At 40.4% G+C, this 21,479-nt stretch overlaps 2 protein-coding genes across 5 annotated transcripts in view; both read right to left on the bottom strand.

Annotated features, from left to right (window-relative positions):
- Positions 1 to 4,306: 4,306 nt before the first annotated feature.
- LOC5574176 (zinc finger C4H2 domain-containing protein) lies at positions 4,307 to 10,171 on the bottom strand. 3 transcript variants are annotated; one of them, XM_001661182.2, is made up of 5 exons: positions 9,817 to 10,171; positions 9,561 to 9,732; positions 5,490 to 5,668; positions 5,156 to 5,428; positions 4,307 to 4,968 (listed from the first exon to the last, which is right to left on the bottom strand). In XM_001661182.2, exons 1-5 carry the CDS (start codon positions 9,873 to 9,875, stop codon positions 4,836 to 4,838), a joined length of 816 nt encoding a protein of 271 aa, XP_001661232.1. In that variant the 5' UTR covers positions 9,876 to 10,171; the 3' UTR covers positions 4,307 to 4,835. The 3 variants fall into 3 exon arrangements, with proteins under 3 accessions (XP_001661232.1, XP_021711763.1, XP_001661233.1); XM_021856071.1 differs by having other exon boundaries at positions 5,180 to 5,428; positions 5,487 to 5,668; positions 9,817 to 10,170; XM_001661183.2 differs by having other exon boundaries at positions 5,487 to 5,668; positions 9,817 to 10,169.
- A 6,064-nt stretch (positions 10,172 to 16,235) lies between these two features.
- LOC23687678 (integumentary mucin C.1) overlaps positions 16,236 to 21,479 on the bottom strand; it is a 46,068-nt gene continuing 40,824 nt past the window's right edge. For both annotated transcript variants that reach the window (XM_021856074.1, XM_011494774.2), the window contains exon 3: positions 16,236 to 18,730. In XM_021856074.1, the coding sequence (XP_021711766.1) occupies positions 18,374 to 18,730 (357 nt within the window). In that variant the 3' untranslated portion in view covers positions 16,236 to 18,373. The remainder of the gene's footprint in view (positions 18,731 to 21,479) is intronic.

The raw sequence follows: 21,479 nt of genomic DNA, 5'->3' as shown, positions 1-21,479 counted from the left end.
GACGTAATTTATGGATGACCCTTAGGTTCTTCTGAGGTTTCTTTTTGCTTAAGGCGAAGTAGGCCGTCATTGAAATTTGTACGCGTCGTTGATGATTGTTGCTAATTCATCTCACGATTTTGAATCAAAGAAAATCAGTTGGTTTTGCACTGACTCAGCTGAAAAAGTATCAGCATACTTTATGCATGTTAGTGGGTACAGTGATACTTTTTCAAGTCAATAAAAACTATCAAGATTGAGTTGTATCACTTTGAAATGCAAGCTGAAAAGTCATCATTGTTGCCAAAACGAATGACGGGCTACTAAGCCTTAAAAAAATAAGTTTCAGTTACCCGTGGCATTAGTGGATACCATTAATTGATTGCTTTAAATCCTTTGATTCCAAGCAATAATGCGAACTGGTCCTTGTATTGTATGAACAGTGCAGTTTGCTACAAAGCAAAGCCGTGCTGAAGGTGTCTGGGTTCGATTCCCGGTCGGCCCAGGATCTTTTCGTAATGGAAATTTCCTTGACTTTCCTGTGCAAAGAGTATCATCGTTCCTGCTACACGATGTACGAATGCGAAAATGGCTAAGATGAGAAGCAGGCTCTGTCCCAGTGAGGACATTAATGCCAAGAAGAAGAAGATGGGGGTTTTTTTCTCGACCCTAATTGTCTAAAACTATGCAATAAGAAGCATATTTAAGCCAAATATGAGCTCAGTAGATTTCGAAAGAGTATTTCATTTCTAAACTTTCCAGTTCAGTGAATAAAATAATTAAATTGTTAGATTCTATGGGATAATTTCACAACATAAAATAGGGTGCTCATATCACCCCATCGACAGAAGAATCGACGAAAAATTCATTCGTGTTATTTTTTTTTTTTAAGACGACGGAAATCGTGCGTATCTAGTGCATTGATCTAAAAAATTTCAATTATTACGACTTTTCTTAAGATGACCAAATTGCCCCACTTTCCCCTAGACGAAATTCACACGTACACTCAAAATAATCCAAACGTCATTGTTACGTGGAAACATACGTGATTTTTTTCCATCGCACTTTTCACGTAGCACCTACGTGAAAGGGGACGGACCTGGTGTAGTGGTTAGAACACTCGCCTCTCACGCCGAGGACCTGGGATCGAATCCCATCCCCGACATAGTCACTTATGACGTAAAAAGTTATAGTGACGACTTCCTTCGGAAGGGAAGTAAAGCCGTTGGTCCCGAGATGAACTAGCCTAGGGCTAAAAATCTCGTTAATAAAGTCAAACCAACCAACCAACCTACGTGAATCACGTAGCATAGAATGAACGCATGAACTATTGAACTCCGTTTGATCCACCAGCGTTAAACGTACGAGCTACGTGAATTTTCCCGTAGCTTTTACGAAGCGTTTCAATATATCCTACTTTGTTTTCCCTTCAAATTTATAGAAATGGAAGCCCATCTTATTTCCAATAAACTTCTGAAGTAAACTATTTCCCAATTCGAAAAATGTAAACCAACTTTAAAGGTTAAAGATATTTATTTTATTCACACTAAGCTTTTCGAATGAAAAAATTCAGCGAGATATCCAATGCTGCTCCCATATTCTCTGGTCGATTCTGCTGTAGCCTCTACATGCTATAAGATGAATGGAATCTGGTATAAACTATGAATAAACACAGGATTCTTCGGTATTCGACGAGTACATACCTTTAAATCAATCTTAAATGAGGTTTGAAGTTCAGCAGCTCCTCACGTTCTTCGAAAGTCTAGCGGACGCCATCTTAGCATTCGAGCTCAACACTGAATGTACGTGCGATATGCAAATGTCAAAATGAACTTAAGTACCTACGTGATTTCCATTTAAGTGTGATAGGTAACCCCATTGATAATCACCGAGTCTCCATTTGGTGGTTGTGTATGGTTTAGTAAGCATTACCTTAGTCAGGTGAAGTGAAGGTAAAATGAATTTCGAATGGTTTACGTGATTTTTTCACGTAGCAATGACGTTTGGATTTTTTGAGTGTACCAATGTCACGGTTTTGGTTATCTTTATTTCATGTGATGGACAAAAAGTTAATAAAAAAACTGAACGTAGACTAAAAAGTTACGGTTCAAAACTCTACGTTTTCTCATACAAAAAGTGTTACGGAAGGGGAGGGGGTTGAAAATTTTCAATTTTAAGTGTTACGTAACTAATGGATGCAGTCCCTTATCAAAATTAATGTTAATTTGATTGTTTCATGAGTGCGCGGAATTAGGCATTCTACTGCGCGGAATATGGAAAAGCGTTTGAAAAATGCGCGGAATTAGGCAATTTCAACGAGTGAACTATTTCAAAAAAAAATCACTATTGTAAATTATGAATACAGTCTAGTTTATATTTTTCCCATAATCTTGAATAGATTTGCTAGCGATCCACCCATAAAACTTTTTTGTTGATGCAATACTAATTTTTATTTAAAAATTTGAATCGATTTATTCCTTAACTGCGCTGAATTACGGCACATGTTACTACAAAAAATAAGCAGTGTTAGAACTGGAAACAAGGGTAAAATGCCCTGTTTTTGTGATACTGCATTGTAGTAACTGAGACATAAACTGTTTTCGCTCCACACCAAGTTTTCCACACATTTTTGTCAGCTAAAAAAATGAAATTTACAAACCTTGATGTTTTATTAGTTTCATCCTCAGTGCTGTTGTCTGAAAATGTCGAATCATATGCTTAAAATGGCATAAATCTACATTCTTTGGAAGTGATTCATAACCGTGGTAAACAATCATTTCCTGGTCCATATTATGGATCACTAGTTAGAATTGCTAATATTCGGTATTTAGAATCAACAATCATCATCATCAAGGGGCCCAGATATCTGTAGCGGTAAACGCGCAGCTATTCAGCGTGACCATGCTGAGGGTCGTGGGTTTAAATCCCGCTGGTCGAGGATCTTTTCGTAAAGACAATTTTCTCGATTCCCAGGGCATAAGAGTATCTTTGTACCTGCCACACGATATACACATGCAAAAATGGTCAATCGGCAAAGAAAGCTCTCAGTTAATAACTGTGGAAGTGCTCATAAGAACACTGAGAAGCAGGCTTTGCTACGAACTATGTATTAGGTATGGGAAAAAAGGCTACGATGGGGGAGGGGGGTGTCAAAATTTGGCCAAAAATGCTACGTCATTTATAAACGCTCCCTAAGTCCTAGAGCAGGTTTGCCCAACCTTTTTGGATCGCGGGTCAAATCGTAGAAACCGTACCAGCTCTACTAAAAGAGGAGGTGATGGGCACCACCACGGCTGTCACCCGACAGGTGTCATCCAACCGGATGCTTGGTGGGAAAGCAAATTTCTTCGCCCATGCCATTCAAATCATTCAAACAAAAACCGTTCATTTCGCTGTAACCGATAAGATAATGGCCTGCTGCTTATGACGTCTGCTGCTTCTAGAGAAATGGCAATCAAGAGCAAGAATATCCGCAAATACAGCTGGCGATACTCGAGTGGCAATGCCTGTTCTCAAATAGACCACGTGCTGGTTGAAGGATGACATTTCTCAGATGTTTCAGGACCTTTCCAGGCTTTACTGTCAACTCGTTTTAGCTGAAACTGAAGCGTGGGTATCCAGCGTTACGATTTCCATAAATAACACAACGATCTATAGCTGAAGAAAAGTAAATCCACTGCAGAAAGTAGTAAGTATATAAGATGGCATGAACAAGAATGATATGCGATAATTGTATGCATCGATCAACGGCGTGCGGCGCAATACTGTGTCAGTGCCAGTGCAATGGACGAGAGGGAAATGTTGAGTTACCGGCCATGAGAGAGATTAAAAAACAAACGAGTAGAAGAACTGTAAAGCTACTAAAAAAGAGCGGAATCCCGATCAAGAAAACAGAAGAGATCAGTTTTACCAATACCTAATATACATTGAAGAATTTTGAAGCTATGGGAAAACGAAGGAATTCGCCAAATCTACAAGAAAAGCACAGTGGAGTGCGTTTATTACAGATGGATTTCCTTGCTGAATTCGGCGACTACTCCGCGTATCCTGTTTAACAGGCTAAGACCGATATTCATCGAAGAATACTAAACTGGTTCGAACGGCCCGACAACGAAGCAGATATTTACCTTGCGAATAATCTGGGACGAATTCCGGCAGTGAAAAGCAATGAGCTATGACAGATAAAGTTCTTCGGCTAAACTAATAAGGCTGATACGTGCAACGCCAACTACCGGTGGCTCTCTATTGGTATGATGCTAAGCTGCTATATCCAGACAGGTAAGGTGTATGTTCTTTTGTACCACTTCTGCGTTAAAACATAGAATTCTTTTCATATTTGTTAATAGGCTAGAATATTCTTGATTATCGTTTATTGAAAATTATTACACGGGAGACGGCATCCATTTAACCATCCAATCAATTGTGTACTTGCTAAAATTGTCGATTACCGTACGGAACCGAAATCCATACACCTGGAAAATTAATCAAACTCCGTATTTGTATGAGATGTACGGATATCGGTCCTCCACTATATATTTGTTTCTTATGCTTAAACTCTAGAAAGTGTGCTTCATAATTTAAAATAATATAGCTAATACTAGTTATGCATTGAATGGCATGGATATAATATAATGTCACATGTGAAAAAAATGTTAAAATCAACATTCAATTAAAAAAAAAACTCGTTAAGTACCTACATAAAACCGTCTGCATACGGAATCAGTTCCAGAACGGAGGACCGCTTTTGGCCAGAATGCGACCCGTTCTGTATTGACGAGAAAAAAAAATGTGATTAAATAGAAATGCAACGGTTCTTCTGTTCACTGGCAAGATCGTGGCGCGGGGATTGTCTCCGCTCAGTGCTCCTTCTTCTTCGGTTTCTTCGGATTCCGGGAACGACTTTTGGCCTTGCACAGTGGGCAAATCGGCGCATTACGATGGATCTGCTGGTGGCATGAAAGACACGACTTCATCGGCGGTGGTTGTTGTCTGTGGATTGATAATGAGTCTGCCATCAGATCAAGGCTTTGTTTGGAACAGAGTTGGGTCGACCGAGGCGCTTGGGGGAGATACTCAACGGAAGGATCATAAATAGTGTTAGAGCAACTTAAGAGCAGTGGAGATGGTTAAACGGAAAACGGTGACTCAATAAATGAAACCAGAAACGAAAAATCACCTCAGATTGACATTGAAATCAGACCTGAACGTGGGATGGCCGATTCCGATGGATGATGGTGCCGGTTGGAGTCGATTGGTGGGCAGCTCTGGTGGTTTATTGATGCGCATGGCCACCGGAGGCGGTGCTAGGAAACCAGGAGGCGCCGAGGGAGGCAAAGCCGTAACGGGGCCATCCGGAGGCAATGGGTGGTGTGCGGAAAGCGCCGGACGAGCGAAAGCAGCCGTTGGTGCCGTCAGCGCTTTACTGCCAGTGTAGTAGTTTTGGAAGCGACTGAAAGGATAGAAATGGTTACGTGAATAGTTCTTGCCCTAGCAATGGAAATGTTTACTACTCTGGAGAGATTATCGATCCCTCTTCTTCATGCAGCTCGGGCAACCGTTCCAGGCCTAAGTATTCACGACGCATCGTGTCCACCTCTGTTTTCAACGGGACGTACTCCTCGTGGAATCGATTGGCCATATTGATCGAGCGGATTCGATTCTCCTCCGCTTGCTTGATGACGGTTTCCATCTGTGGTAAAGTAATCATACATGTTTAGTTCCAATATGAAACATAATTTAGAAAAAAAATCCAGAAAATAACGAAAATGAATTTGTTTTCATAAAATTGAAGCTCTCATTAGGGCTTATTCACAAATTTCATAACGCTGAAGGGGGTGGGTGGGTATCCTCACGGTGTTACGGTTCATAAGAAATTTTTAGAATATTCATACAAAACGCGTTACGAGGGGGTGGGTGGGTGTCAAAAATGGTCATTTTCGGCGTTATGAAATACGTGAATGAACCCTTAACTATGAAGTGCCGTAATTCAGCGCAGTTAAGGAAGAAAAGGATTCAGAAATATCTGGAGGAAATCCTAAGATAGTATTTAGTAGGTAGAAATGTTGGGGTGCTCAAGGATTTTCTAAAGCAAATTCTGAAGTAATTTCTTCAAGCATCCCACTATAATTTCTGGACAGATCCTAGGAGGAGTCCCCAAAAGTATTCCAAAGGAAATCATTAACAAAATTCTTAAAGCTTTTCCTAGAGGAACATGAAAACTTCCTGAAGAACCCTGAAATTGTGATATAATTGTCTCTGAAGGTTTCTCTGGAACCTCTCAAATTTGGCTGCATCAATAATTGCAAACAGAATAAGAGAAAAAAAAGATTTAAAAGGCCATTTTGATTAAAATAGAGACTTCAGAGACTTGCATTTAAATCAGAGGCGCGTCCACGTTCGAAACTATGGGTAGGACAAACATTGACAAATATTTTGTGCACAGTGTAGCAAAGAAAAATTTTGGCCCTGGACTGGAAATTTTAAGTATATATATTTTAGAGGCTCAAACGCAAAGCGTGTAAGTGACATTTTGATTCTGAACGATTCGTTGTAACGATATTTTCAGGTGATTTTTTCGCTCAGCAGAAAAGAAACATCATGATTCTTAGACGACTGTTTTTTTCTGATTCCCATACTACTTGTATAAAATGAAAAATTGCGGAAAAAACTTTTAAATTGATTTTCTTAAAACAAGGTATTTGTCCCTGACCCCCCCTTATTGCTTCTAACCCCCTCATTTTCATGCGAGTCGTTACCACAAGACTTAGAATGCTTTTCGTCTTAACAAAGCTGGTAGCGACTGAGTGCCTTAAAAATAGGAAATTGAAGGAACCAGGAAAACAAAACCTAGAAAGAGCTAAGATTTAAGACGTTGATTCTTCATAGAATCAAAGCAGGCATTTTTCTAAGATCCAAGATTTTTTTTTGAAAATTCCTCTTGACATTACGACAAGTATTACTAAATTTGTTTTATAATGATTTTCTCTAGGAATTTCATCGATTTTTTTTTATTTTTTTATTGTTTTCCATGGAATTTCTCTACGAATTTTCATAGGAAATTTCTCTAAGAATTTTATTCAGGATACCTCAAGAATTCAACATAAATTTTCCCAAGGAGAACTACAGAAATGGAAGATTTCCAAAGATCATTTCTGTAATAATCTTTGATGAATTTTTCAAGAAGTTCATACACCCACGATTTTATCCAGTGATTCATCCATCGATTTTTCTGGCACATCCTCCAATATTCTCGGCTAAACGTTTTCTTTTAATTCAATCAATAACTTCCCCAGAGATTCTAAAGGATTTCCTGTAAAATTTGATTTTCAGGATTTATGGCAGATTTCAACTTGAGATTTCTTCAAGTTTACTTTCGGCAATTGCTTCAGAGATTACATCTAAGATTTGTACAAAAAATGAATTCTTTGAGATTTTCTCAAGTACCTATATGCTGGTTTGCTGTTGAAAAGGAAAGTAACCGATTATCTAGATGCATGAAAAAATTGCTTCCAAAAATTTTTAAGATGATCTCATTTTTTTGATCGCAGCACGCAGTTTAGAAGAAATGTCAAATGGACCTCCCTGTAGGAAATTACTTGACCCATTCAGTAAAGAGATTTCTTTGCTTTTCTTGAAAGAAACAGGAAACTAAACATAAATCTTGAAAGTTTTTTTTTCTTCCAGGAATGTCTTCTGGGAAATAACTAGTAAATTTTCTGAAAAAAATATGTGAGGAATTTTTAAAGAAATCCTAGATAAACCTCTTGCAAAACTTGTTTAAGTCACCCTTATTGAACAAGGTTCTCTGAAATAACTCTCTGATTAAAAATCGCTCGAGTCTCGGAGTAGTATTTCTTAGGATTTTCTTAAGAAATTTCTTGAAAAACAGCTCTATAGAAATTTCTTAAGCAATATTTGAAGGAAATTTAGAACAAAAAAACTTGAATTAAATTTTGAAGGTTACATGGAATTTTATTGACAAACTATTCAATAAATGCTTGGTAAAACTGGTCGTTTGAAGAACCCCTCAAAGAATTTTCGATTTCTGAGAGAAAACGTGAATGAATTCTTGAAGAAATCCACATGAACAGGCGAAGAAACTCTTGCAGGGTTTCTTAAAAATAAAAAAAATCCTTTGAGCTATTGTTTTCTAACACTCTGCACTAAACCATTATGAATTTCCTAAAAAGAAATTCTGTACGAATCTTTTGAAGATCTCCTAGAGTAACAACTGGAGGATTCGGTTAAAGGATTAGTGAAAAAAAATCCTTAAAAAATTCTAGGATAGTTTTGGTAGTCAAAGTAATACTTGAGGAAATTACTGGAGGTAGTAGTTTTGGAGTTCTCATGGACTTCCTGGATCAACATCTAAAGGATTTTTTCTAAGCATCCTTTGGAAAATCATTGGAAAAAAATTTGGGAGAATTGGTTGAGAAATTGCTAGAAGTATTTCTGGAGAGATCCCTGTAGGAGACCCTGAAAGTATACTGGATCAATATGATAATTCCTAAAGCTTTTCTTCGGGGAATCTGGGACGAAATTCTTGAAGAGCCTGTTGAACACGTTATAGTCTCCGAAGGTTACTTGGAGCTTGTACAATTTCGCATCAGGATTCATTGCAAGCAGAATAAGTAAAAAGAGACTTTAGACAGCATTTTGGTTAAAATAGATAGTTTAGAGACCTTCTATTGAAAATAGAGATTTCTTAGAGACTACTTAGAGACTCTTTGAGCATTAAAATAGAGACCAAATCTCTTAAAAGAAACTTAATATCAGTCCTGCCTTTGGGATTACTCATTGGATCAACTTTTGTAAATGAATGAAAAAAAAATGAATAACCTTTATTTTTATATCTTTATTAAACAAATTTGACAAAAATAGGCCAAACTACTTGGCAAACAACCAAAGAGGTTGTTCTTATTTCCTCATCTATTTGTAGATAACAAATGGATAAACACTAAATATTGTGCCAATTTCTGTAGTTTGTTTTTCTTTGCAAAGAAGGGTCAAACGCAAAAGTTTTCAGGAGAAACTGAAGATGCTTGACAAATGTTTCATCTCGCAGAAACTCCATCAAATGCCTTATCTTGTCTTACGACGTTGATCGTGTCTGGATGTATATTGAACAAATGATAAATTGTTTAATTTATTTTTCAACCTTTCTGCTGTCGAATCGTGGGTAGGACAATCCTTTGACTGTCCTACCCAGGTGTTTTCGTGCGTAGTACATGTCCTACCTGTCCTACCCACTTCCCGCGCCACTGAATAGATACCTGTTTCCAGCCCAGTAAATACACGAGCACAAATCGGGACGCTTGATAATGTGGGACAGTATGTTCAAATCCGGAAATGTCCCGCATATGATCACTGTAATCTATGCTAAATTCCATCTAATTAGAAAACATAATTCAGTCATCGCTGTGTTCTGAATCTAAATGACGCGCGCGCTGCGATGCTAAACGAGCTCTCCTAGTTCAACGTGTGAGGTCGACTGACTGGATGCATCACTAGGCATTCGGAAGGATGTCGGTCGGACGTAAGTAACGAGTGTTAATGGAGGCGCTGCCACAATCGCAACTTACGGCATTGATGTCGGCATGAATCTGGCGCAGTTCCTCTACGTGACTCATCTTCTCCTGCATCAGCAGTTCCAGTTCCCGGCGGTATTCCGAGAGACATTTTTCCTCCGCATCGCCGTTTTCCACCTCGCGTATGATTTTCAGCTTGACCTTCTCTAGCTGAAGGGTTTTCGATCTGAAAGAACAAAAGTGAATGATATCTTTTCTAGTACCCCTCTCCATCCCTGCAGTGATCATATTGATATGATTCCTTTCTTACCGGATATCCTTCATTGCCTCCAGTTTTGCATAAATCGTTCTCTCGTCGACGGCTGTCATTGTCTCTTATTGATGAATCCACTAACTTCTTGTATAATCTTGGTTTCAATTTACGTTTCAGTCCTTGCTCCCAATCAGTTGCACAAGCAGAATGTTTTTATTCAACTTAATTCCGCAAACGACTCCGAGTTCTACAAATTTTTCACGGAAAACTTCCCCGATTGATGCTGGAGGATTGTTGTTGATGGGGAAAATGGCCGATTAATCTTTCATTCATTCATCTCGTCTCAGTCTGGCATCTGTTTTGCTCACCGTTCACTGCGTGTTTTACCGCTGCTCACGCACGACTGAGATTTTCCTGATGTTGTTGCTGTTTTTCCGCACTTTGACATTCCACCCTCGCATAGATTAGGGGATTGTCTACTAGTGTGGGACACGGTTTTACGCAAACAAAATATCGTGTATTTTACTACCGTTTTGATTCATATTACGGACACTTAAGGCCTCTTCGAAGTGTTAGCCATCTAAAAGCATATAAATTAAATCAATCTTTATGATATCTCAGCGTTATTATGCTATCAGGACACTTACCTCTTGAATGGTAGGTGAAGATTTGAATTCCACAACTCCAATAAATTTAAATAAATAGAAATGTGTGTCCTCTTTATGATCCTTATTCCGGACACCACCTTACTTTTGCTTCTAATTCCGGACGCTTCGATTCGAATCCCGGACAGCTCGTGAAAAGCAAACTTCTTCTTCTTCTTCTTTCTGGCGTTACGTTCCCTCTGGGACAGAGCCTGCTTCTCAGCTTAGTGTTCTTATGAGCACTTCCACAGTTATTAACTGAGAGCTTACTTTGCCAATGACCATTTTTGCATGCGTATATCGTGTGGCAGGTACGAAGATACTCTATGCCCTGGGAAGTCGAGAAAATTTCCAACCCGAAAAGATCCTCGACCGGTGGGATTCGAACCCACGACCCTCAGCTTGGTCTTGCTGAATAGCTGCGCGTTTACCGCTACGGCTATCTGGGCCCAGCAAACTTGTAAAAGTTGAATTGTTAAATAAACACTACCAGCCGTTACAAAAACGTCAAAACTAGTTGCGCATTATAAATTTTCATGGATTGCTATGTAAAAATCCCTTTAAAACAAGTCTCCAAATTGTGAGCTTTTGAACGGCAAATTTTGAAACATTTCAATTGAAACCTTTCTCATACAAAGTTGAGTGTCCGGAATTTGAAGCTGTCCGGAATTTGAATCAGAACGGTATTTAGTTTAGTCGTTTTGTGATTCTTATCGTAACATATCTTACAAATATCTAGGATCTACACCAGGCCTGCCCAACCTTTTTGACCCATTTTCGACATAAATGGTTGGTGAGTTCGCAAGAATAAACCAATATGAACAAAATTAGTCTCAAATGAAAGCTTTGTATTATTTCTGTCTAATCCATGCTGAAAATTTTAAATTTATATCTAACTCTTTGCTACCGAGGCAATTAAGTCCAAAAAATGATCCGGCCCGCGGGCCGGATTGATTTTTTCCCTTACTTGCATCGCTAGCGAAGAGTTTGATATAAATTTAAAATTTTCACCAAGGAATAGACAGATATACTACAAAGCTTTCATTTGAAACTAATTTTGTTCATGTTGGTTTACTATTGCGAACGCACCAACCATTTATGTCGAAAAAGAGCCAAAAAGGTTGGGCAGGCCTGATCTACACGGAGAAAATGAAGTACCTACTCAAGTACTTTTGCGTTAATGGGGTAGAAGTTGTTTTCATTTGCAGCCTTGCGAAAAAATACATACTAGCTATGTTCTTTTCACTCAACCGGCAGATCAAAAAACTCAACTTTCAGTACTTGGCCACTTACTCAAATTTGAGGTAACGCACAGAGGTTCGGTTTTTGGGATGTTTTGCTCTTCGCTCTCTGACAACAATACTCCACTGCACTGTGACGTCACGCATCATTTTTGACAGGTACTGGTCCTGTTGTTTACAGTTTGGACTTAGTACTTTTTTTGAATCATTCTTAATTTCGTAAAAGTTTGCTGCGAGGAGAGGTCAAATCCACTGCAGATACCCACGGATCGTATTATTCTATCTTCCTACCGTGGAAAATCGTCACCATCAGCATGCTGGTGATAGAAATGCGAAGATGAAAAAATGATGGAAAAAAACGACTAAGTCCGAAACGTAAACAACAGGACCAGCAGCTGTCAAATAAGTGAGGTTAGGCTCGTCATATGCAGCGCTCTATATCACCCTTTTTTTTTGCACTCGTACAACTTTAGTGATAGTCCAATTTGGGGTGAAGTGCGTAGAATCAAAATGTTTCTTTAAAGATTGGTAACAATATATCTCGCGTTCAGTATCATAAGGGCGTAACTGCAGTGATCGATTTCTCTTCATCGAGTTTCTCTTTAGCTAATTACTGAGCCGGACGACTGTTTGTCACGGATATTTTTCATTCAGTAGAAAGTACTTATTTTCCTTCGCCGTACTGCATCGATAAATAATACGAAAATCGATTGAATTCCGTGCACTACCGCAAAGAGAAAACCGACGAAGAGACATCGATCACTGCAGATACGCCTGTATGATACTAAGCTCGAGATATGCATTATCTGACAAGCCATATAGTTATTACACTTTTCATGGCCACCACCCCTGTGCAAGATCCCTTATTAAGCCTTTTGACAGACTTTCAGACAACTACGTGGTTTTTGTATGACCCGTTCTATGTTTACAAACGTACTTGCTGATGATGATGTTGTTCGTGGGGTTCGTGTGTGAAAAAGGGAGAGAATTTTCCTTCTCTCGTCACACATTTCTAAAGCATGAGATCGAACGAATTAGGTGAGAATCGGTAAAGTAGGTATTATGAACAGAGGCCTAAGCCGGGCTCAATTTGATGATACTTTCATGGGACGATTGATTGACTAACCAAACGTCCCGTTCTAACGGGATAATACGGTGTCTACGACCTCGACGAAAAAGCACGATTGCAAATTATTTTTAGGAGCTTTATGATACACCCAACTATTGTGTCAGTTGGAAACAATTGAGGTTAGAATAAATTTGTAGTGAATGAACATATTTTCGACTTTTTGTCAATGAAAATTTAACATTGCAATTGCATTTTCTATGAAAAAGGCTTAAAAACTCAAAAAATCGGTTATTAATAGTTTAAGATAATTAAGTAGATGAAAAACCCGAATTTAGTACTATACCATTTAATTCCACTAGAGTTTGTATCCTTTGACAGATACGCGTATTTCGTCCTCAACTGTAAGGCCGTCTTCAGCGTCGTGTACTAGACTCGACTTTATTATTTTATTTTATTTTATTTTTTTTATCATATATACCTAAAATAGGAATGAATCGTGTGCAATGGACCGATGCACGAGTTCACTATCTGACGTTTGAGCGGTGCCGTGTTATCTAGGTGACCATGGAAACTACACTGAAACAAGCATTGCAGTAATGAGAACCATGAACGTGTTTTTAAATTTACTATTCCAACCACGATTGAGCTATCATGAACGCTTTTTATTTGCGTTTTGTTCTCTCTCAATCAAACTGCGTCGATAGCCGAGCGGCTAGCGTTCGCGCTTGACAATCGCCAGATCCTCGGTTCGATTCTGGTCTGCTGCAAGTTTTTAACCATGATATAGTAATTTTTACTATACAAATGGTGTCATGGTAAAATTGAATGCACAAAATATTCTAAATAAATGCGAATTTAGTCTGCACAAATCAAGTGGCGTTGTGTATTTAATTTAACCCTCTGATATAGTAATTTCAACCGCAACGCTGTTCTCAGTGTAGTGAATTCGGCACCGCTCAAACGTCAAATTTGTGAACTCGTGCACAGGTCCATTGATAATGTTGACTTTGAGAAGTTAATTATTCAAGCTATGAAACCTTGAAACCTCAGACCATTTTTGCTCAACTTCTACTTAGGTTGAAGCCTGCTATTTACGCTTTTCAGAAGAAAAATGAATTTAATATATTCAAAAACGTAACGATCTTTTAGCTTGATGTTTTTAAATAAAACAAAGCTGGTTCGCAGCAATAATGAAAAAATCTAGTTTGCAACATACTTAAAAATTTGGAGAAAAAAATACTAGAAATCTGGAAGATTGAAGATTCCAAACAAACTTCAGACAACAGACAAACATACGTAACGCTTCGAACAAACGACGATCAAAATCACAGTCGCAAGAACATGTACGCCTAATGCTAAAATCACTTGTTTGGCCGATGGGCTAACCTACCATATATTCGAATCGATCATTAAAAAAGTGATCGATGGACATTGGTGAGTGTTACGTCTGTTTGTCTGTGCTCAAAGCTTATAGTCCATTTTACGAAACGATACTGATTGTATTGCTGTTACTTTCACTCGTTACGACACCGCCTCCTGTCAAAATTTCATACATAAAATAAGCGATCAGCTGTTTAAAAACGTCTCGTAAAATGAACTACCGGGTACCCCCGTTGGTTTGACCACATTTACTCTGAACACTTTTTAATTTGTACCCCGCTAATTTGCACATCGTTCAGATTAAAAATGGTTCAAACGTCATTTAGCTCATGGAACAGAGTAAAGCGGAATGGAACGCTGTGGAACGGAACACAGAATCAAAACAAAACACCAAAAGAGTTAACCAGATACACGTTTCTAGGGTGACTAGATGTTCAAATTAAAAATGAACCCCGATGGTTTACATGAGGTACCGTTCAAATTAGCGGGGGTGTACGGTATACCATTTCTCGCGTTCAGTATCATAAGGGCGTAACTGCATTGATCGATTTCTCTTTATCTATTCTATCTTTAGCTAGTTCCTTGACCGGTTCACTGTTTTCGACTTCAATTTTCGATTCAGAATATGCTACTCATCATGTTACGAAAATCCATTAACTGTCTTGTACTGATTCAAAGAGAAAATCGACGAAGAGAAATCGATCACTGCAGTTACGCCTGTATGATACTAAGCGCGCGATTTGATAGGAATATTACAGTAGAACAATTAAAAATATGGACGGCCATTATTAGGAACAATTTCCTGCCAGAAGCTTTGTTATTTAGTATGGAGGAGAACCTAAAAAAAAACAAAATACATTCCGAAAATATATTTGGTATCTTTCAGGTTAAAAAAAAATGTCAGGATAGTGAAACATGGTCCAGTTCGGACCTAGTAACAGTTTTTTGGTCATATCTTTTCAGCACGATGAACGGCATGAAAATTAGTTTTCGTGAAAGCGCGATTCAGCGCGCACATTTTTCTCTAAGAGAGTTTTGTGATAGCTTCTTCCAGGACATGACTAGATAGAGTAGTTTTTGGCCCGTTAAATCTGTTGCATACTCCGATATCGATCATCCGTGTAAATGCTTCCGTAGTAATATTAAATTATATCTTTATCGTTTACCAAAACGAATCTTTTCCAATATCCAAAATCCCAGTGTTTTCTTGTGATAGTGAAGAGGACTCCTCGGCTTCTAAAAAAGCAAGTTACACGTCAACATTTCTCTCCCATTCCCAAATTGACCTGCAATCGGACGCAGCCGGCGCCGGTATTGTTTGTTATAATAATGAGGGCATCAGTACTTACACATTGAAGATGCAACTGATCCTGAGTAGCGTCTGTTGGTTCCTTGTGTAAGTACAGCTGTTCTTGCAATGACGGAGTAGCAAATGCGGGCGGTCAATCATGCTCATGCAGCTCCTACCAGGACATGACTATTTATGTTTGAACAAACTTCTCCATAAGCTCCGAATTGGACAACGGAAATGGTCTATTGTCTATTTTCCATGACTATTTTATCTTTTTGTTACAATTAGTGACTTTTAGGTGAATAGATTCTTTCTGGTAGAAACATTATCGAAAAGTGTTTCGTTATCAGCAGGGATTGAATCCTGAGAAAATTGAGAGAAACTCTCACGTATCGCTCTCTGTAACTAGCATAATATGCAGCACATTATGAGAGACTGTTTATCGTATACTGCTACAACTTCGATTAGATCGGGAAGATAGCAGTGCATGATAAAAACCCTCTAAAGAAGCTCCAACCCTGGGGGACACTATTGCTATCGGAAGTTCGGGGATTGCTCATCGTGCCAGTAAAGTAAAACACCAATCCCCAACGGTAAACAAGCGAGAAAAATAGATTTTATCATAGCTGTCTCTTTGGGGCTCTCGTTCGCTGATCCTATTTACTAGACTTGTTACAACTTGCAATACATTGAAGGATACATTGCTGATCACGGACCGCAACAGATAGGATATTTTTCTTCGCTTGCTTTGATCGTGCTTCAAAATCAATTGAGAGCGAATTCTGCAATGCCTGGTTATCAGCCCTATTTTGAATATTCTTTCAATTCTACTAAACACGAAAACAATACAATTTTATCAAGAGATACCAGGAAATTTTATTCATCATCAATCATGATCATCAGGTTGACCGCTGTTGCAGTAGCACTATTGTTTGCAATTGTTTTGTTTTACGCCTGTTGGAATTGCAGTTTTATTTCTGTACTGTTTATTGTGTGGTTTGTATTCTGTAATGCGCTGTTTTAAGTAGGAGAGTATAGTACTGTTCTTAGCTTATTTAGACGGTTTGTATCGTTTAGTAGTTTTGATCCAACGTTTATAGAGATTCTAGAACATATATATCATGCTGAAATGCAGGTAATATTTCCTTTAGCATGTCTTGCGCAAAATTTAAGGGGAAATTGTTTGAAATTATATCTTAAAAGCATCTTCTTAGAAATTAAATTCAGACAGGAAATAGATTATTTTACAAGTATGTTTTAAACAGTAAAGTCAGTGCCCACTCATGATTGCTAGAATTTTACATCGCTTACCACGGCCGAAAATCTAAACTAAAACGACTCAAAACTTGCCAATGATGAGTATACTAAGTTAGAAACTACCAATACTCGCCAAATTCCGATATTCTTTTAAACTATTATTATGTTTTACAATTTTTCACAAATATGTCTTCTGTTCCGTGTGGGTACACTGAAGTTTATGTTAACCTAACGCCGACAATCTTAAAAGGAGCGGTCGCATGTTGAATCGTTTAGTTGAAACAAGTACGAGGAACCATTTCAGGACAGTTGCCATTAGGCAATGCATACTTAGTAGTGGTAGTGTATGTGTGTGTTTTAGCAGGATGTCTGTGTGAATGATTGCGTTTGTTTGTGTGTCAATGTTTGCTTGTGGACGTGTGTGCTTGTATTGCACCAAGCTCACTAAAACCGATACGTTCAGTTACCGATTTGCTTTTTGAATTTCGGTTCACATCAATTGCTAATTGTTGTTAAAGTTTACTATTTAGCGGAAACAACTACAAACGAGATCTTGGTGAATGTTGTCGTTCTTCTAGCTGTTAAAGATATTTCAGCAAGGATGGACGTTTGGATTTTTTGTTTCATCTACTTTTTACAGAACACTTAAAAGATTGCCTGCTAGCGTGTTAATGTGAACTATTTGAACGATTTTTTTTTTTGTGGTAAACATTCATGTTTTTTGTATTTTTATTAAGAGCACTTTCCATCATTTTTCTTCATATTGAATCCTATATATGTTCGTTTTTGTTCCTGTTTTTTAACTCATCCTTGCATTCAATCAGTTCACACGCATTTCAAAAAGATAGGATATTCATCAGACTTTCAAGTGTAACGCCCTCCCCGATTCAAACTTTTTAATTTGGATATAAAGCACATGTTTTGATGTGTTTAACAGTGCCGACAATTTAAATATATGTTTTTTAAACAGAGCATATCCATCTGTGTCGTTGCTTCTGCTTGTATGCGACAAAGTTCAAAATAGCTTCGATAAAACAATGTTCAAGCAAACAGTTAAGGAGATTCTCTTATGGGTTGAGATATTTTCAAATGTTTCTATACTTTCCACAACTCTCTTTACAGCACAATTTGATTTATGACACAAAATAATTTTCATTTTTAAATGCAGATTCTTTACTAAAAATCATTCGTTTCCGAACAATCGAGACGACCGCAAATATACGAATCTCAGTAATCGGCCAATGGGAACATACCGGATGAGAACAACTTTCTGTGCCAACTTCGATTTGCGTGCTTACTGCGATCAGAAGAAGAATGGCAAATTAGTGCATATCACATCGACACAAACTATAAGTAAAGTTGTTATTTGCCTCTCTTTTTTTATTTTCGATTACAAAAAAAAACCTTTCCAACTGTCCTCCTATCAGTTACTGTCTCCCAGTGAGATTACTCCTATTCTGATTGAGCAAATTTTGTAAAAAAAATATTCGAAAGAAATAAAAATTCCGTAAATTAATTCAATAAAGAAAAAATAACTAAACGTAAAGAAAAATAATAATTAGAAAAGATTCGTTCGCTCCCGTTCCAATCTGCTACCAACGAGCATCGTCCAGCCCCAATCCCTGATCGCACGAATAGATAAAAAGAAGTTACATATCATTTTTTGGTCTGATCAAAGTAGTAAAGATGGAAACACCACTCCTTCTCGCTGTTGCTTCTGCTCCCTCGCTCCTTACAGCGTGTGATAGTTCCGTTCGGTGCGGGCCTTGTAGAACTTCCACAGGACCAGGGAGATCGCGAGCGATCCGTACGCTAGGATCATTCCACCGACGAACGAGTACCCGTCGAAGCGCTTGCAGTGCGGCACCGGGGTGGGAGCCGGCGAGGGCGTTGGGGTTGGGTTGGGAGTGGGCGTAGGCGAGGGGGTGGTAGTGCTGGTCGTGGTAGTATTGTCTGGGGTAGGCGAAGGGGTAGTCGTGGTGCTCGTTGTGGTGGCGGGAGTGGTGCTAGTGGTACTGGGTGTGGTTGTCGTTGGTGGGGTGGTGCTGGAAGTGGTAGTCGCAGGGGTGGTCGTATTGTTGTCCGGGGCCTGAAATAGAATCAGAAACGATGGAAGAGAGAATTAAATTGGTGTCTATATCCAAGGCTTAAAGTCCCAACCAGGACAGAGCCTGCTTCTTCTTCTTGGCACTTCGTTCTCACTGGGACAGAGCCTGCTTCTCAGCCTAGTGTTCTTATGAGCACTTCCACAGTTATCAACTTAGAGCTATCCTTTTCAAAGTTGCCATTGTCGCATTCGTACATCGTGTGGCAAGTGTGATGATACTCTATGCCCAGGGAAGTCAAGAAAATTCACATTACGAAAAGATGCTTTTTTTTTTTTCCTTCTAAGCAATGGGGGGATAATCTGCTCAACAGACTCCGAACCGAGGTCCGGGAGTGTGGGGTTGGGGACCATTTACTACGTACAAGCAGTAAACAGGACTACACCCCCGACCCACTAAACCAATTCCATTGCCGCCAAACCCTTCGTCTCTCCGGGACCACCAAGAAGGCATTGCTTCGGAGAGGGGCTATTGCACATCGCATCCTCCAGGTTAGCTGCGTAGCCATGGGGGTCCACCAAGGTAGCATGCTGGCGCTTTGCCAGCTTCCCGGGTGGTCCTCACCTCCCATTGTCCGCTGAAGGCGGGCAGGGTCGACCACTACGCCCGCGCCCAGCTGCACCGCAGGTATCAAGAACTGATACTGCGGGCTTCGCAATTTGACCTACTGAAGGCTCAGGCCCTATCAGCTAGCACCAGCTGGGATTGCTGACGAAGGGGCCTCCACCTGCCCCGAACAACCAGAGGCTCGTATCCAACCCAGTAGGCCGGCGCCACGACAGCAGCGCTACCAGGATGTTCTCCCCGCGGCCACTTAATCGCTGTAAGGGTCGATTTCGACCGTAGGGCACCGGTATGACCTACGTAGCCGACTGCGGACCCTTGGACCACCTGTTGATTAGCGTCTGCACTAGTCACTCCTCGAGTCCACACGCCACCTCCTTTGGAGTTCCGAGACGATGTGGGTGATAGCCGATGAAACGGCATTCCAGCCAAACTCGTCTGCACACATCCTCTGGACCAAATTATCCGGAGTCGTGTCCCGACCGCATGTGGCAAACATGCGGTCACGCATTGTGCGGAAACGCGGGCACACGAACAAAACGTGTTCCGCCGTTTCCTCTAAACCTGCACAAACTGGACATTCGGGAGAACCCGCATGACCGAAACGGTGTAGATATTGTCTAAAGCATCCATGACCCGAAAGGACCTGTGTTAGGTGGAATGTTAGTTCCCCATGGCGCCTATTGACCCAGATATCTAACCTCGGAATCAACCTGTGAGTCCACACTCCCTTGGTGGAACTGTCCCACGCACGCTGCCATTTGACCATGGAGGCCAGTCTGGCAGTCCTGCGTATGCCTCTTGTGCCGCGCATTTCGAAGCACTCTATGTCTTCCATGATAAGGATACCAATAGGCACCATACCGGTGATGACACAGAGTGCATCGTGTGACACGGTACGGTACGCGCTCGCAACCCTCAGGCACATTAGCCTATTAGTACTCTCTAGCTTGCTACGGTAGCTATCGGTACTCAAAGCCGTGCCCCAAGCCGGGCAACCATACCTCAGTATGGACGAGGCGACACTGGCCAGAAGCTTACGCTTGCTGGCGTACACCGCAGAGCTATTGGACATCATCCGGGACAGTGCCACAATAGCTGTGGAGGCTCTCTTGCAGGCATAATCGACATGGCTACCGAAGGTAAGCTTGTCGTCGATCATCACCCCCAAGTGTTTGACGGAGCGCTTCGAAGTGATTGTGCAGTCGCCTACACTGATCACCGCTTGCTGCACCGACTTTCGGTTGTTGACAACAACAGCCTCAGTTTTGTGGTGAGCCAATTCCAGTTTCCTGGAGCTCATCCACTCCTCCACAATTGCGATCGAGTGGGCTGCAGTCAATTCCACTTCTTCGATCGATTCACCGTAGACCTCCAGCGTAATATCGTCGGCAAAGCCAACGATGACCACACCCGCCGGGAATTTTAATCTCAACACCTCGTCGTACATGACATTCCAAAACACCGGACCCAGGATGGAACCTTGCGGGACTCCTGAGGTTATGTGAAAGCACTTCCGACCCACATCTGTGTCATAGACTAATACCCGATTCTGGAAGTAACTTCCGAGAATCTTGTACAGGTACTCGGGTATCCCCAGACGCAGGAGCGCATCAGCAATAGCCGCCCAACTGGCACTATTAAATGCATTCCTTACATCCAGAGTCACTACTGCGCAGTAGCGAATACCCCTCCTCTTACGCTGGAGTGCTATCTCAGCGGTTTTCTTAACCGTCAGAATAGCGTCTACAGTGGACCTCCCTTTCCGGAAGCCGAACTGGTTGCCTGAGAGACCATTTACACCCTCGGTGTACCTCGACAGTCTGTTGAGGATGATCTTCTCGAGCACCTTCCCCGCCGTGTCAATCAAGCATATTGGTCTATACGCCGACGGGTCACCGGGTGGTTGCCCCGCCTTTGGCAATAGTACCAGGCTCTGCCTCTTCCACGCATCTGGAAATACTCCCTCGTCCAGGCATATCTGCATAGCAGATCTGAACATACCGGGAGCCTCCAAGATTGCGACTTTGAGGGCCAGGTTTGGAACTCCGTCCGGACCTGGTGCCTTCCCCATGCTTAGGGATTTTGCAATCCCTACAAGTTCCTCATCAGTTACTCTATCCTCATCGCCAGCCCCAATCCCCGGCTGTCCTACAAAAGGAGGCCATG

The sequence above is a fragment of the Aedes aegypti genome, unplaced genomic scaffold, assembly GCF_002204515.2.
Source record: "Aedes aegypti strain LVP_AGWG unplaced genomic scaffold, AaegL5.0 Primary Assembly AGWG_AaegL5_hic_scaff_1124_PBJ_arrow, whole genome shotgun sequence".
In the NCBI taxonomy this organism is placed as follows: domain Eukaryota; kingdom Metazoa; phylum Arthropoda; class Insecta; order Diptera; family Culicidae; genus Aedes; species Aedes aegypti.
Note: the sequence above shows the minus strand (reverse complement) of the source record. Positions and strands in the feature narration are given on the sequence as shown.